Below are 14513 nucleotides of genomic sequence, written 5' to 3' on the forward strand. Positions count from 1 at the left end.
TTTTATTTATTTATTTTTGGCTGCGTTGGGTCTTCGTTGCTGTGCACGGGCTTTCTCTAGTTGTGGCGAGCGGGGGCTACTCTTTGCTGTAGGATGCAGGCTTCTCATTGCGGTGGCTTCTCTTGTTGCGGAGCACAGGCTCTAGGCGCTCGGGCTTCAGTAGTTGTGGCTCGCGGGCTCTAGGCGCTTGGGCTCAGTAGTTGTGGCGCATGGGCTTAGTTGCTCCGCGGCATGTGGGATCTTCCCAGACCAGGGCTTGAACCCGTGTTCTCTGCATTGGCAGGCGGATTCTTAACCACTGCGCCACCAGGGAAGCCCAAGTTTGTTTATTTTTTAAACCACGTGGTCATTTTCAATTTCTTGGTTACAAAAGAAGATTGCCTTTCCACACCTGACACAGCCATGAAACACCACTCCCTCTAAAGCCGTACATGCCACTGAGGGTGATCAGGACAAAAGTAGAGGAGAAATACTTCAGAATCACCTGGAGAGTTTTTCCAAGCGGTACTTCACCACTATTACAACTACAGAAAGCCCATGCTTTAGAGGTATGTGGCAGACCTAATAACAAGATTGAAATCAAGGATTTAGCTGCAACTGAATTTAGAAACTATTGTCCTACAAGTGCTAAAAAGGATTTAAAAAAAAAAAAAGAGTAATGAGGACAACACAGAGGGCTTCTGAGACACCTATGTCTACAGAGGTTCAGGTTCCCAGCTAGACCTGTAGTAAGGCAAGAAGCCAAAGGAGGAAATAATTTCCATCACATTTATGCATAAGCAGTGCACTTTCAATTGCTTACCTCCAATATTCTGAATTATTATGGTGCCTGCTACCACCATCTAAAAAACAACAAATGTATTCAGAAGATGAAAGGGGAAATAATACAAAAGGATCAGTATTTTATTAAAATCCAATAACTATGACTTAAACACAGATGCAGAAATTGAGTGAAGAGAAACTGAAAAGAATACACTTTGCCAGCCATTTGTAATATATAAAACTAACAATCATCACATAAAAAGCCTTTCTTTAATAGTTCCATGGTTACTATAAAGAACACTTTTGTAAGTTTTCTTGGCAGTCATTTTTAAATAGTTAAAAGTGTTAAAAAGCTAGTAATCAATGGTTATCAAAGTACCAAAAAACTGAAATTGAATCTATCTGCTCTCATTCTCCCTTTTTTACTGGTTTTATCACTTTGCTTTGTTAGGTAGACTGAGATAGTCTCAGGTGTGTTGTGTCAATGCCGTACTGCACAGAAGGGAATAATATAGTCTGCGGAGTGTATCAGCTTGGCATACACCAAGCCTTGAACATCCCTGTCGCAGGGATTAATAAAGTCTAGAGCAGAAAACTCTACAGAGCCCACATATTCTCACATCTGAAAATTGAAGCAAAATGTTTTAAACTCAATAATATGAAGTAGACTGAGTGCAAGACAACAGGAGGTGGTAAAGAGTGTAATATATTGGAGAAGTCCTCCCGTTTCAAAATGGGGCAGCTGCTGCACAGCTCTGGCCAGTTGCTGACATGTGAGAATGTGAATCCAGTGTAGCTCAATCTTCTGCTTTTTCAAGAAAAGTCAGAAATTGAATTCTTTTAAAATGTCATAACTCTTTGTTGGCAATCAGCTAAAAATAAAAAAGATTTGAGCCAAACAAAATATGCCTGAGGACTATGTTCAGCCTGCAGGCTTGCTAACTTGTGATCTTTGATGACATTCCTGGGAAACTCAGGATAACACTTTATCCATTCTTGGTCATCAGATGTACTCAGGAGAAATGATTAAACATTCTGCTTCCACTTGGGCCTTTCAGTCACTTATATCTTGGTGGATCTGTACCTCCAATGTATGTTTCGAGCTGACTAGCTATTACTACATGGACTGGGAAGAGAAGACCCTTCCTCTCCTAGAAATTCCATCAGTGACACAGCATTTGCCTATCCTGGGAATAAACTAAGTTACTGAGACCTAAAAGCCTTGGGGTCTGGAAAGCAGGGATAATGATAGAAACACTTGGCAAGGTGTCTTTGAATGTGGTAACTCCACTCTAACATTTTCCAGAAAAATCTCTACATATCAACCCATTTAAAAATTAGTTCCAAAGTGTCACTCACAGTTATTTGTGAAAAGACTTTTTTGAAAAAATTTTGAAATTTTTGTATACTATTTTTCATATGCAATTGATACCTATTGTCAATCACACATGAAATTTGGATTTTTCTAAGAATATACTGCAAAAAGCAATAATATCAGCTTAGTGATGACTATCTTCCCATTTTTTGTCTGAATTTAAGCATTTTTGATCTAGAAAGTCAGTATATCTTTCTATCAATATATCGATCTATCGATATTTCCAGTGCCTAGCACAGTGCATGGCACATGGTATTTGCTCAATAAATATTTGTTTGACAAGTACATAAATCCATTTATAAACAATTAAAAATTTTCCTTAAAAAGTTCAAAGCATGTCAAAAATATTTAATTTTCAGAACAATGTTACCCTATCATGTGTCATATCCATATTCATATAATATCTGGAAAGAAGGAAATAGGAAAGTTTCAACCCAACTGTGGAAGTTGAGAGAAAATATTAAACAAACAAACAACTCCTCATTTAGAGTATTCTCTGTCTGTGTATCTGCCTACTAAGAACTGTGTGCATACATTAAAATGATAATGCAACTATTGTAGAGTTTTAGGAAAAGGGGACTCTCAATAATCCATGTTCTTCTTGTAGAGTCTGCTGCTATCCAAGGAATGCAGGAAACACCAATGTGAAATAACAGTGATGATGCTTAGGCATGTTTACAGATTATATTAAATTAATTGGAGAGTTTTCTTATATAAATAACATTTTCTTCTTCCTTGATTAAACTGGATACAGTTAATTGATCATGATTATACCAAACATCCTGATCTTCGAGAAACAGAAATTGTTTAGATGATTAACAAAAACCTTTACCCTCAAAAGTAAAGGTTTAGTTCAAGTTTCAGGCTATTAAAATAAGCTCCAGGGTTTCCCTGGTGGCGCAGTGGTTGAGAGTTTGCCTGCCGATGCAGGGGACACAGGTTCGTGCCCTGGTCCGGGAAGATCCCACGTGCCAGGCCCGTGAGCCATGGCCGCTGAGCCTCTGCGTCCGGAGCCTGTGCTCCGCAACGGGAGAGGCCACAGCAGTGAGAGGCCCACGTACCGCAAAAAAAAAAAAAAAAGATAAGCTCCAAACCATGAGGTTACACAGTATGATTTAAATATTCTCTTTGTGCTTTAAAACCAAAGTTAATTTGAATGTAAATACACATTCCCCCCCACCATTACATAGCTATATCTTTTTCCTCCCAGACTCACTTCTAAGAAGTTAGTTCGGCAATCTACAAATACAGCATCGTTTTATATTAAAAACAAAACAAACAAAAAATACAAACAACAGATTTACAAAGAAAAAGTCCTGTTTGGAGCCAACATGTAAATGGGTTTTAGAAGTATGATAGCTCTTCAGAAATAAAAAATTATTAAAGCACTAACAATAATATTTAACTACTGATTACCTGTGGAAGAAGACAGTATTTCCTCTACCCATTAAATTAGTTTAGTATGCCTATCACAGATGAATGCCCAATAAATACTGTTGTTATTTCTCTTATTCTAAGGAGGAAAAGTAGTAGATTTTGAGTCTGGAGTCCTATGTAATACTGGCCTAAGTAATTGTAGACAAATAGGCCCCTTCCCTTCTCTGGGCCTTAATTTCCTAACCTATAAATGAGGGGACATCTAGATCATCTTTTAGCACTGTTCAGCTCTTAAATGATATGATCTTCTAATTATCAGTTTTTTTAAACATGCTATAAGTTTAATTCTATGCTTCTGTCTTGTCCTGTCTTCACGAGAATTTACTCAGATAATATAATCAAAATTAATAAGAAAAACTTAAAGCAGGCCATCGTTACTGATTTAAAATTATACAAGTCATTGTTCTCCTTCATTAGGGTAAAAAACACTAAAAAAATTTAAGTGTTGAATTAAATTTATCAATGCATTTTTAGGAAGGGCACAGAGATTTCTTCTCTTTCTTCCTGCTCCCATCATTCTCTTTCTTCATTTTAGTTTCCTTTTATTCCCTTAATTTCTTTCTCTTATATATACTTGTCTTTTCTAACTGGAAATGGAAGGAAAAATTCCCTTCAGGATTTTGAACACAGCAAGGAGAAAAAAATAATTACCTTTCCAGGTAATCCAAATGCAAAGAGTCCAAGATCTTCATAAGATGTCACAGCTGTTAAGAGAAATTATAACTGTTATTTTTACACAAAACTATTTGTGTGCCAAATCTTACACAGAAGAAAGATATTCCACTACTACCTGATAGCTATTGGATTGTCACACTAAATTTAAAGCAGAAGTAATGACTTTGGGGGAAACCCGAAAACTTATGATCCATGAAGACAGCGTCCTCTTAGAATAAGTAGAGCTTAGCAATTACCAAGGTTGTCTAACAACTACCCAGGCTGCATAAATTCAAATAGAATAATTACTCAAGAACAACCCACTTCTCACTAAACAGTACTTGCAGACTACACTGTCCAAATGTAAGTTTTCATTGGCAACAGTTTCTGAAAACTGCTGTGTAAATAAAACTTGATAAAGTACAAAAGTTGTATCATACTTTCAGAGACATTCACTTTTCCAGGCTACCTAGGATATGATAATGTATTCATGATAGAAACAATACCCTCATCCTGCAATAACGGTATATATTTTCTTTTTCATCATAAAGAGTATGAAATTACATTTTCATTCCACATGTTCAAGAAGTGTGATCACAGAAAAGATGAAAATTAAATGGCTCATAAAAGAACCAAATGTGTCCTTAGATGATAAAGCTTCATGTTATAACTAGTGATGTCACAGGTAAAAATAAGAGAAGTAAAAACATTTATATAATCCTAAATTTGCAAAGTCCTTAAACTTACAGTGCTTACACTGAAAAAAAAAAAGCAGGTTAGCAGACACTAAGGCTTGCTAATAGCAACACACATTTCCTATTGAGTCAAAGATATGTCTCATCATTTCTTAAAGAAAGTTTGTAATATATACTCTCAAGATATACATAGGTTTCTTTACCACTACATTAACAAAAAACTCCCTTATACTTTCATAAACAAAGTCTACCATGTATGAAAAAATAAGCATTTTGAAAACCACACATGGTCTGTACATGTTATAACTATTACAAAGTCAGAAAGAAAACAGTGAAATGCTAAAAAAATAAGTTTTACTTAAAACAAAAATTTTTAACATTTTAAACTTTTTTAAACTTTAATTTATTATCAGAGTAGATAGAAGAATTTCAAAACTTTTTGGATGACACAGCTATTTTTTATTTTACTTTTTTATTTTATTATTTTATTTTTTTGGCCGCATCGTGTGGCACGCGGGATCTTAGCTCTGCGACCAGGGATCGAACCTGTGCCCCTTGCAGTGGGCGTGTGGAGTCTTAACCACTGGACCACCAGGGAAGTCCCAACATGGCTATTTTTTAAAATGTATTTACATACTGCTCAACAGTGGGCAAGGACAATTTAATTTTGAATTTGGAACATATAATTTGATTATAAGTAGGAACCTTTATGCTTTAACAATGAAAGACTTCAATAATAATCTTAGAGAGGTAGACTGTAGATATATTTTAGAACATAAAATTAAAAAGCAGAGTTAAAAAACTAAGAACTGGATTTTTTTTCCTCCTATGTGAAATGCTGAAATTCTTTTTTTCAAATACACATGTTCTAAAGTGAATGTCAACACAAAAATTAATAATTATTTCAACCAATAAATCTTTATTAGTTTGTTTTCATATTCCTAAATATAGTTAAGAGATAATGTTATATAGGGGCACAATTTCTTATATTTAACTTCCAAAGCCTTGGTATATATATTAAACCAGAAAATTCTCTAAATGTTACCTTCTACCTAATTTGACATTAAGAAGGTAATTTTGTTACATATTATGTGTTTGTGAACCAAGTCTCCAAAAGGTCTCTGATCTGTCACTATGAGGCACGAGATTAAAGGAACAACATTGTTCATTTTCAGCATCCCTCTTTCATATTACAGTTGAAAGTGTTAGTTCTTTTAAAAAAACTTTCCTTCCAAGGACTTAAAGCAAGGAGGCTTTTCAGTGTTACATATGGAAATACACCACATAACTTGCTTTTAAAATGATCTATTTTGGGGACTTCCCTGGTGGTCCAGCGGGTAAGACTACACGCTCCCAATGCAGGGGGCCTGGTTTCGATCCCTGGTCAGGGAACTAGATCCCACATGCATGCCGCAACTAAGATCTCACATGCTGCAACTAAAAGATCCCACATGCCGCAACGAAGATCCCCTGTGCTGCAACTAAAACCCAGCACAGCCAAAATAAATAAATAAATTTTTAAAAACTTAAAAAAAAATTAAATGATCTAGTTTGCATTAGATTCTTAGGGAGCAAGTTATCAAGATAATACTCTTTAAAAAGTTTGACTAGGATTTGTTTTATTTTTAAATAGCAGAAAACAAGTATAGATCGTATACTAGTAAACATAAAAAGCAAATAACTTTCCGATAAGCAAAAATAATATTGAAATATTCCAAAAAGAATTGGTATTTCAATTATCTAAATTTAAATAAATTAAACATTTATTCTTAATTTTTAAATTAGAATATAACATTTATTACTCCAGAAAATATAATCAAACTAACAGCTTAATGAAGATAGTTGTAATTGCAACTTCTGACAATAGTGGCATACATTTTAGCAATCTCACATTTGTTCTCTATTATTTTTTGGTGTTATAAAAATATCTTTAAGTACAGCAAAGTCCCAAATTCAGAGTGAACAAAGTTTAGACTTTTAAATGGAGACTTACTACTATGTTCAAATCCTAACTCTACCTTTAAGTCAGCAGGTCTGGCTAGTCATTCAGTTCTGTCACTGTCATCTTACTTCTTTTATGTTGCAAAAATTAGAAGTACTTTTCCAGGTCTGAGACATCATTAGTACGAACAATGGCTTCTGGCTTAACTTCGAGGCTTTGCTTAGATAAAATATGTACACAGTCAGTCAAATGCTTTATCTCCACATATTTACTTTTTAATGGTTTTCTGGATCATCTCGACATACAAACCAAAAGAACACTAGTGAAATACTTTGAAAATTCTGTTCTACCATTTGGACAATTAAGATGCTGGTAACAGTGTAAATTGGAACTGACTTTGGAATGTAATTTGACCAACGAACCTTGAAAATATTTATAATATTTGACCCCTGGGAGCTTGCATCTTAGGAAATAAGACTAACATCAGAGAAATCATTATATGCAAAGATACTCATTGTGTACTATTTAGATTGAAAAAAAAGACTAACTAAATGCTCAATAATGGTAAAGTGGTTAAGTAAATTATGGTAGGTATATCTAGTAGAATAATATGTAGCCATTAAAAACTATGTTTATAATAACATGAAAAATGTCAATATTAAGTGAAAAACATAGGATTTGATTGAATATGATCTATAAAGCAAAACACTTTCCTATGATCAATGTTTTAATATCTTATTTATAATGTAAAAGATGTTTTGAGAGATATCAAAATGAGATGTGAGGATGACCAGTCACATTAATAGCAAATTCTTACAGAAGAGGAATAACATTAATTATGAAAATTATGGATTTAATTCGGCCTTTTACAGGAATTCATACAAGCAGTACTTGGCACAATCCTTAAATAAATAACTGAAAGCAGTCATTAGCAATCTATTTTAGGAAATTATTTTTTGATATTGAAGAAATCAATGCTATGGTTTTGAGGGGATGGAAAGGCTGTAAATCTTAATCAAGTAAATTGGGGAAAAATTTCTTCTTTAATGTACCATCAAGGCACACTTTAGTGCTATTTTGGCTAGACCAAGAGTTTGGCCTCCACAGGAATCGTTTGGAAAGCTGCTTCCCATGAAGTAGTGGAATATTTCCAGCTAGTTACTCCAGTGTTCCGTCTGCTTTGCATTTTTTCCTCAATGAAATAGGACAATTAATAAACTCTGGTTACAGTACAAAGCCCAAGTTTCAGCAGCAGCAATATTATCTTTGGAACTGGATTGAGGGACATGAGTTACTCAAATACAGTTCAACTCTCAGAAAGCAGGCCATTTGGAATGCACCCTTATTTTGAAATTCTTTTCTTTCTCATGTTTTCCTTCATTTTCCTCTTGTCTTTTTTCTCCGTAAGAGTGTCATGCAAGCCATTCATTTATGGAACGTCTACTATGCAATTGTAACACCACTTCTGGTCTTTCTTAATATGTATGTAAATGTCAGTTTACCAACTAAATGTGGAATGATTTTAGAGCACCTGATGTAGCAAAAGAAAATAGAATGCTAGAGTAGAAGGAACATTCTCCTTTCAATTTCACAGAGGTGAGATACTGCAGGCAGAAAAAAAGTTCTAGGATCCCAACATATTGCTTGGCTCTGCAGTGAACAAGATTTACAGTCATTCATATCCTATAAATGCTATTCACTGGTTTTCAACTTTAGACTCAACTTATACATAAAAAATGAATGACTTACATATGATTACAAAACAAAGTAAATATTGTCAACCTTGACAATATGAGGGTACAGCAGAAGGACTATGGGAAATAGAAAGAGAACAGGGGAAAGCAAGGATAGGAGCACTAATACATACAACATAGCAGAGTCAAGACACACCATCTAAAGTCCATGAAGCAAAAATAAAACTTTAAATATATTGTTTATACTGAGCCTGCGCTCTAGAGCCCATGAGCCACAACTACTGAGGCCCGCGTGCCTAGAGCCCGTGCTCCGCAACAAGAGAAGCCACAGCAATGAGAAGTCCACGCACCGCAACGAAGTGTAGCCCCCACTCGCCGCAACTAGAGAAAGCCCGCACGCAGCAACGAAGACCCAACACAGCCAAAAATAAATAAATAGATAAATTTTAATAAATAAATGTATTGTTTACAGTTACAAATAATCAGTGAAAGAATTACTGAATACAAATTAATGAAAATTAGAAGGGGAAGGATTAGTACACCTGAGCTAAATCTTCACCTTTCATAATGAGGTGTCAACAGATAAAATTTAAATCAATAAATAACGGTAGAAGTATATTATTTAGACTTAGGAAGGTAACTCCCCAAAAGAATTCAAAACGAAAACTCTAAATGTTGCTAACCCTGTGAAATGGAAATGGAACTAGATGTGGGGAAGAATGAGCGGGGAAGTGCTTCAAGTCCTCCTGCGCCAGTGCACACACACATACGCATGTACATACACGTGTGTGTGACTGTTATTACCTTGATAAAATTAAAAGAGATTAATTTAAAAATATGTTTAACCCTGCAGAGACTCACACCCATCCTTCCCTGCAGCCCAATAACAAAAAGTTCAGTTCTGCTACAGGAAACATTCTGCCATCAAGGCAAACGATACGAAGGGATAATCACTACAAGAGCAGGGTACACACACAATCTAGCCTAGGGTTTCTCATCCTGCCACTACTGACATTTTTGGCCTGGATAACTGTTTGCAGTGGGGGGCTGTCCCCCCATGCACTGTAGGATGTTTAGCAGCATCCCTGGCCTCTACTCACTAGATGCTAGTAGCACCTCACCCTGCCCTACAATTCTCAGCCATGACAACTAGAAATGTCTTTAGACACTGCCAAATGCCCCTGGGGGAGAAGAATCAAGGCAAGATGAGAACTACTTACTAGCAGAAAGGATGAGACAAGAACACCATTCAATGAAGATGGAGTCACATAAACAGCCCACTTAATTGTGAGAATATTGCACTATGCTCACTAATCACAAGAAAAAGATACAAAATTACAAATAGTTTGGACAGCTATCACTCCAAACAATAAACAAATTGAGATGGGAAATAGGAATAGGAAATAGGAATCTACTGTCTTTCAATCAGTTTCAATCTCGTTCGCTCTCACAGTGACAGCATCTCACAGTGCTGAAGGGGATTCCTTGCGACCTTAGCAATCCATATCCTTCACACAGAGCCCAGACCAAAGCTGGGGAAAAATAAAAGGCTCTCAACTTTATTGAGAAATGGTGTATTGGTGTCCAACATGTCATGTAAATGTTGTACACTCTATTTTATAGACCATACAAGAAATTTTCAAAGGTACTTTTGACTATATGTAATTTTTGCCTTGTGTGTTAATTTTGGAACTTTTAAAATAGTCCCTCTGTAGCTCTAAGCCATTCATAACCCACATATCCAGCTTTTATTAAGTATCCTCTGTATGTCAAGCACAGTTTGGTAGATGCTGAGAAAACAATGGTTAATGCTTTCAATATACACTAAATTTTCCAGGAATACAATTACCATGTAAATGGATGTTTGGTTTTGCTTGGAAATTTGCCAAAAACTGTTTGCCATTTAGGAAAATCACATCACTAACAGCATTTATTTTGTTTTTGTTTCTCCTTTACTTTGCTACATGGCATTACATTATGTATAAATACTGTATTAGTTTCCTATGGCTGCTGTAACAAAGTATGACAAATTTGGTGACTTAAAACAACAGAAATTCAGGGACCTCCCTGGTGGCACAGTGGTTAAGAATCTGCCTGCTAATGCAGGGGACACGGGTTTGAGCCCTGGTCCAGGAAGATCCCACATGCCGTGGAGCAACTAAGCCCATGCGCCACAAATACTGAGCCTGTGCTCTAGAGCCCGCGAGCCACAACTACTGAGCCCTCGTGCTACAACTACTGAAGCCCACATGCCTAGAGCCCATGCTCTGCAACAAGAGAAGCCACCGCAATGAGAAGCCCACGCACTGCAATGAAGAGTAGCCCCCACTTGCTGCAACTAGAGAAATCCCTTGCACAGCAACGAAGACCCGACGCAGCCAAAAATAAATAAATAAGTAAATTTATTTTAAAAAACCAAAAAACAGAAGTTTAGTTTCTCACAGTTCTGGAGGTCAGAAGGCCAAAATCAGTCTCACTGGGTCAGTATCAAGGTATTAGCAAGGCCACAATCCCTCTAGAGGCGCTAGAGAAAATCTGTTCCTTGCCTCTTCCAACTTCCGGTGACAGCTGGCATGACTTGATTTGTGGCCAAATCACTCCTATCTCTGCCTTTGTGGTCATATTACCTTCTCCTCTTCTGTCTGTGCTCTCCCTCTGTGATACACGTGACTGCACTGAGTCCACCAGAATAATCTCCCTTGCGAAGTCCTTTTTTGCCATAAATGATAACGTTCACAGGGATTAGAATTTGGATATGTTTTAGGGGGCCGTTATTTAGCCCACCACAGGTGGGTTATAATACCTATAGGAATTTCATTTTAGATAGTAAAATGAGCATTTAGATTTTTTTTTTTTTTAATAAGAGGAGGGTGCTGTGATGGATAGTATTTCAAATCACTGCTCTGAAGGGTTTCAGTAAAAAAAAAACAAACATTGGGGAGAACAAGGGGCCATTTTACTCCTTATTTATTTCCTCATCATTGCTAACAATTAAAATCCTCATAAAAGAATTGTCACCTTACTTTAGGAAGAGGAAGATAGGGGACTATGTTCTCTCTCTCAGTGAGTTCTAGGAAGGACCAGAATTCTCTTTGGAAGCAACAATTGGTGAATCCCAGTATCCACCTTGACCCTTTTTGAACCACTTCAGTGGCTTCTCACTGCCTCAGCAAAAACTCCAAGTTCCTTAGGATCTGACACTTGTCTATCTCCTCAATTTCACTTTCTTCTTTGTACCTTATGCATAAATAATAGTAAACTATTTTTGGTACCTGAGTAAAATGTTCAGTATGTACCTTTGTATATGCTGGAATATATTCTCTCTTGCCTTGTCTGCTACTCAAATTGCTTTTTAGCTCATTCCTCCAGGAATATTTACTGAACCTCACACTCCCCACCTCCACCCAGACAAGGCAAAACATTCCCTCCTCTGAGCTATCACTAAACCTTGCACATATTTAAATTACCACACTGGACTTCCCTGGTGGCGCAGTGGTTGGGAGTCCGCCTGCCAATGCAGGGGACACGGGTTTGAGCCCTGGTCCGGGAGGATCCCACATGCCGCAGAGCAACTGAGCCTGTGCACCACGGCTGCTGATCCTGCGCTCTAGAGCCCATAAGCCACACTCCTGAAGCCTGTGTGCCACACTACTGAAGCCTGCAAGCCTGGGGCCCGTGCTCCACAGCAGGAGAGGCCACGGCAGTGAGAGGCCTGTACACTGTAGCGAAGAGTGGCCCCCACTCGCCGCAACTGGAGAGAGCCCACGCGCAGCAGGTTAGACCCAACGTAGGCAAAAATTTTAAAAAAAAGAAAAAAAAAGACTTAAATTACCACACTACATTATGAATTATTTACTTATGTGTTTGTCTCCCCTTCTACATTATGAGCTTTTTTAAGGGAAGGAAGTGAGTATTATTTACCTCTGTAATCCTAATAGATAATGAGTATAGAATGAATGAATGAACCTCTATCCTGGGCTTCAGTTCTAAGACCTGTCCATCTAGTTTTACTTCAAAGTCCACATATCCAAAACTGAACTTATTTTTATTTTGAACTAACATCTGCTGTGCTCTTATGTCCATTAATGACACTATCATTAATCCAGTGGCCTACACCAGAAATCTGGGAGATATCCTCAGACACCTCCTTCTCCACATTCAGTCTAACTTCCTTACGTTCCTTAACCTGTTTTTTTCTTTTATTCTCCTGTTAATACCTTGTTTCAATCTCCCACTATTGGATTCTTAGACTTTTTTAATAGCCAGGCTTGACTACTAACCTACCCAGGTACTGTTAGTGCAAATTAGAGCTAGACAGACAAATGAGAAAGGCACTCCCTTCAAGAAGAGAAAGAAAAGAGTTTCCATCCTAAACACAAGCATGAACACATCCTGAAGGCAAGCATGGCCTGGAGAGCTGACTGTGCCTTTGTGAAAAGAACTACTCTAATCTGGAGGTGGCTCTTAGATCTGCTACTTGGTTGTTGTCCTGGGAATTCCCTCTACTTCTCCCCTGTGCTAGATTCCCTATTTTTTTGGTACTCTTTAACTTTGGTAAATGGCATCCTGAATTGCTCATTAAGTAAGAGTGCACAGGAGATAATTTTTTGAGTCCTTACATGCATGAAAATGTCATTATTCTTCCTGCACACTTAAAATGATAGCTTGGCTGGGTATAGAATTCTATACTGAAATCATTTCCCCCCAAAATTCTGAAGGTATTGCTTTATAGTCTTATTTGAAGTACTTCCTGGGAAGTCTTTTGCCATTATAGTTTTTGATTCTTTGTATAAGAATTCTGGTTTGTTTCTCCTCTCTGAAGCTTTTAGTATAGCTTCTTTATAACTGTATTTCTGATTTTTCACAATTATGCACTTTTTTAAAAATTAATTTTTATTGGAGTATAGTTGCTTTACAATGTTGTGCTGGTTTCTACTGTACAGCAAAATGAATCAGCTATACATATACATATATCCCCTCTTTTTTGGATTTCCTTCCCATTTAAGTCACCACAGTACATTAAGTAGAGTTCCCTGTGCTATACAGTGTGTTCTCATTAGTTGTCTACTTTATACATAGTATCAATAGTGTATCTGTGTCAATTCCAATCTTCCAATTCCTCCCACCCGCCCCCTTGGTATCCATACATTTGTTATCTACGTTTGTGCCTCTATTTCTGCTTTGCAAATAAGATCATCTATACCATTTTACAAGGATGCACTTGATACAACTTCTTTTACAATCATTATATTGCTTACCAGGAAAAATTCTTTCAATCTGGAAACTAATTTCTTTCAGTTACAAAAACTTTGCTTGTATTTTTTTTTTTTTATAATTTTCTACCATCTAATTTTTTCTGTTCTCTTTTTGTGGAATTCCTATTATTTGCACGTTGAACCTCCTGGACTGATCCTCTCATTTTCTTATATTTTCTCTCCCATTTTCAAGCTCCTTGTCTTTTCCCCCCACAGGAAATGTCCTTAACTCTTTCAGCCCAGCTACTAAATTAATTTTAAATTTCCTTTTTTACATCTAGGACTCTTGTATTCTCTGACTATTCACTTGTAATAATTTCTTTTTCTTGGTTCAACAATGAAATATCTTCTTTTAGTTCTCTGAAGCTATTAAATATAGTATTTTTTTAATGTTTTCATCTGTTCTCTGCATTATCTCTGTTTCCTCTTTTCCTCTGAGTTTGTTTCTTTCCTTTTTTTTTTTAAAGACTTAATTTTTAGAGCAGTTTTAGGTTCACAGCAAAATTGAGCAGAAAGTACAGACAGTTCCCACATTCCCTCTAAGCCCACATACGCATAGCCTCGCCCCCATCAACATCCCCCACCAGAGTGGTACGTCTGTCACATCAATGAATCTACGCTGATGCATCGTTATCACCATAAGTCCATGTTTAGAGTTCACCCTTGGTGTTGTACACTCTATGGGTTTTGACCAGTATA

At 36.8% G+C, this 14513-nt stretch overlaps 1 protein-coding gene across 1 annotated transcript in view; it reads right to left on the reverse strand.

The window, feature by feature from the left end:
- SLC38A6 (solute carrier family 38 member 6) overlaps positions 1 to 14513 on the reverse strand; it is a 73385-nt gene that overhangs the window by 42698 nt on the left and 16174 nt on the right. Inside the window, 2 exon segments of the mRNA XM_082855153.1 lie at positions 803 to 842; positions 4226 to 4278. Coding sequence (XP_082711279.1) covers positions 803 to 842; positions 4226 to 4278 — 93 coding nt within the window.

This window comes from Leucopleurus acutus (assembly GCF_964270905.1).
Source record: "Leucopleurus acutus genome assembly, chromosome: 1".
NCBI classification, from domain to species: domain Eukaryota; kingdom Metazoa; phylum Chordata; class Mammalia; order Artiodactyla; family Delphinidae; genus Leucopleurus; species Leucopleurus acutus.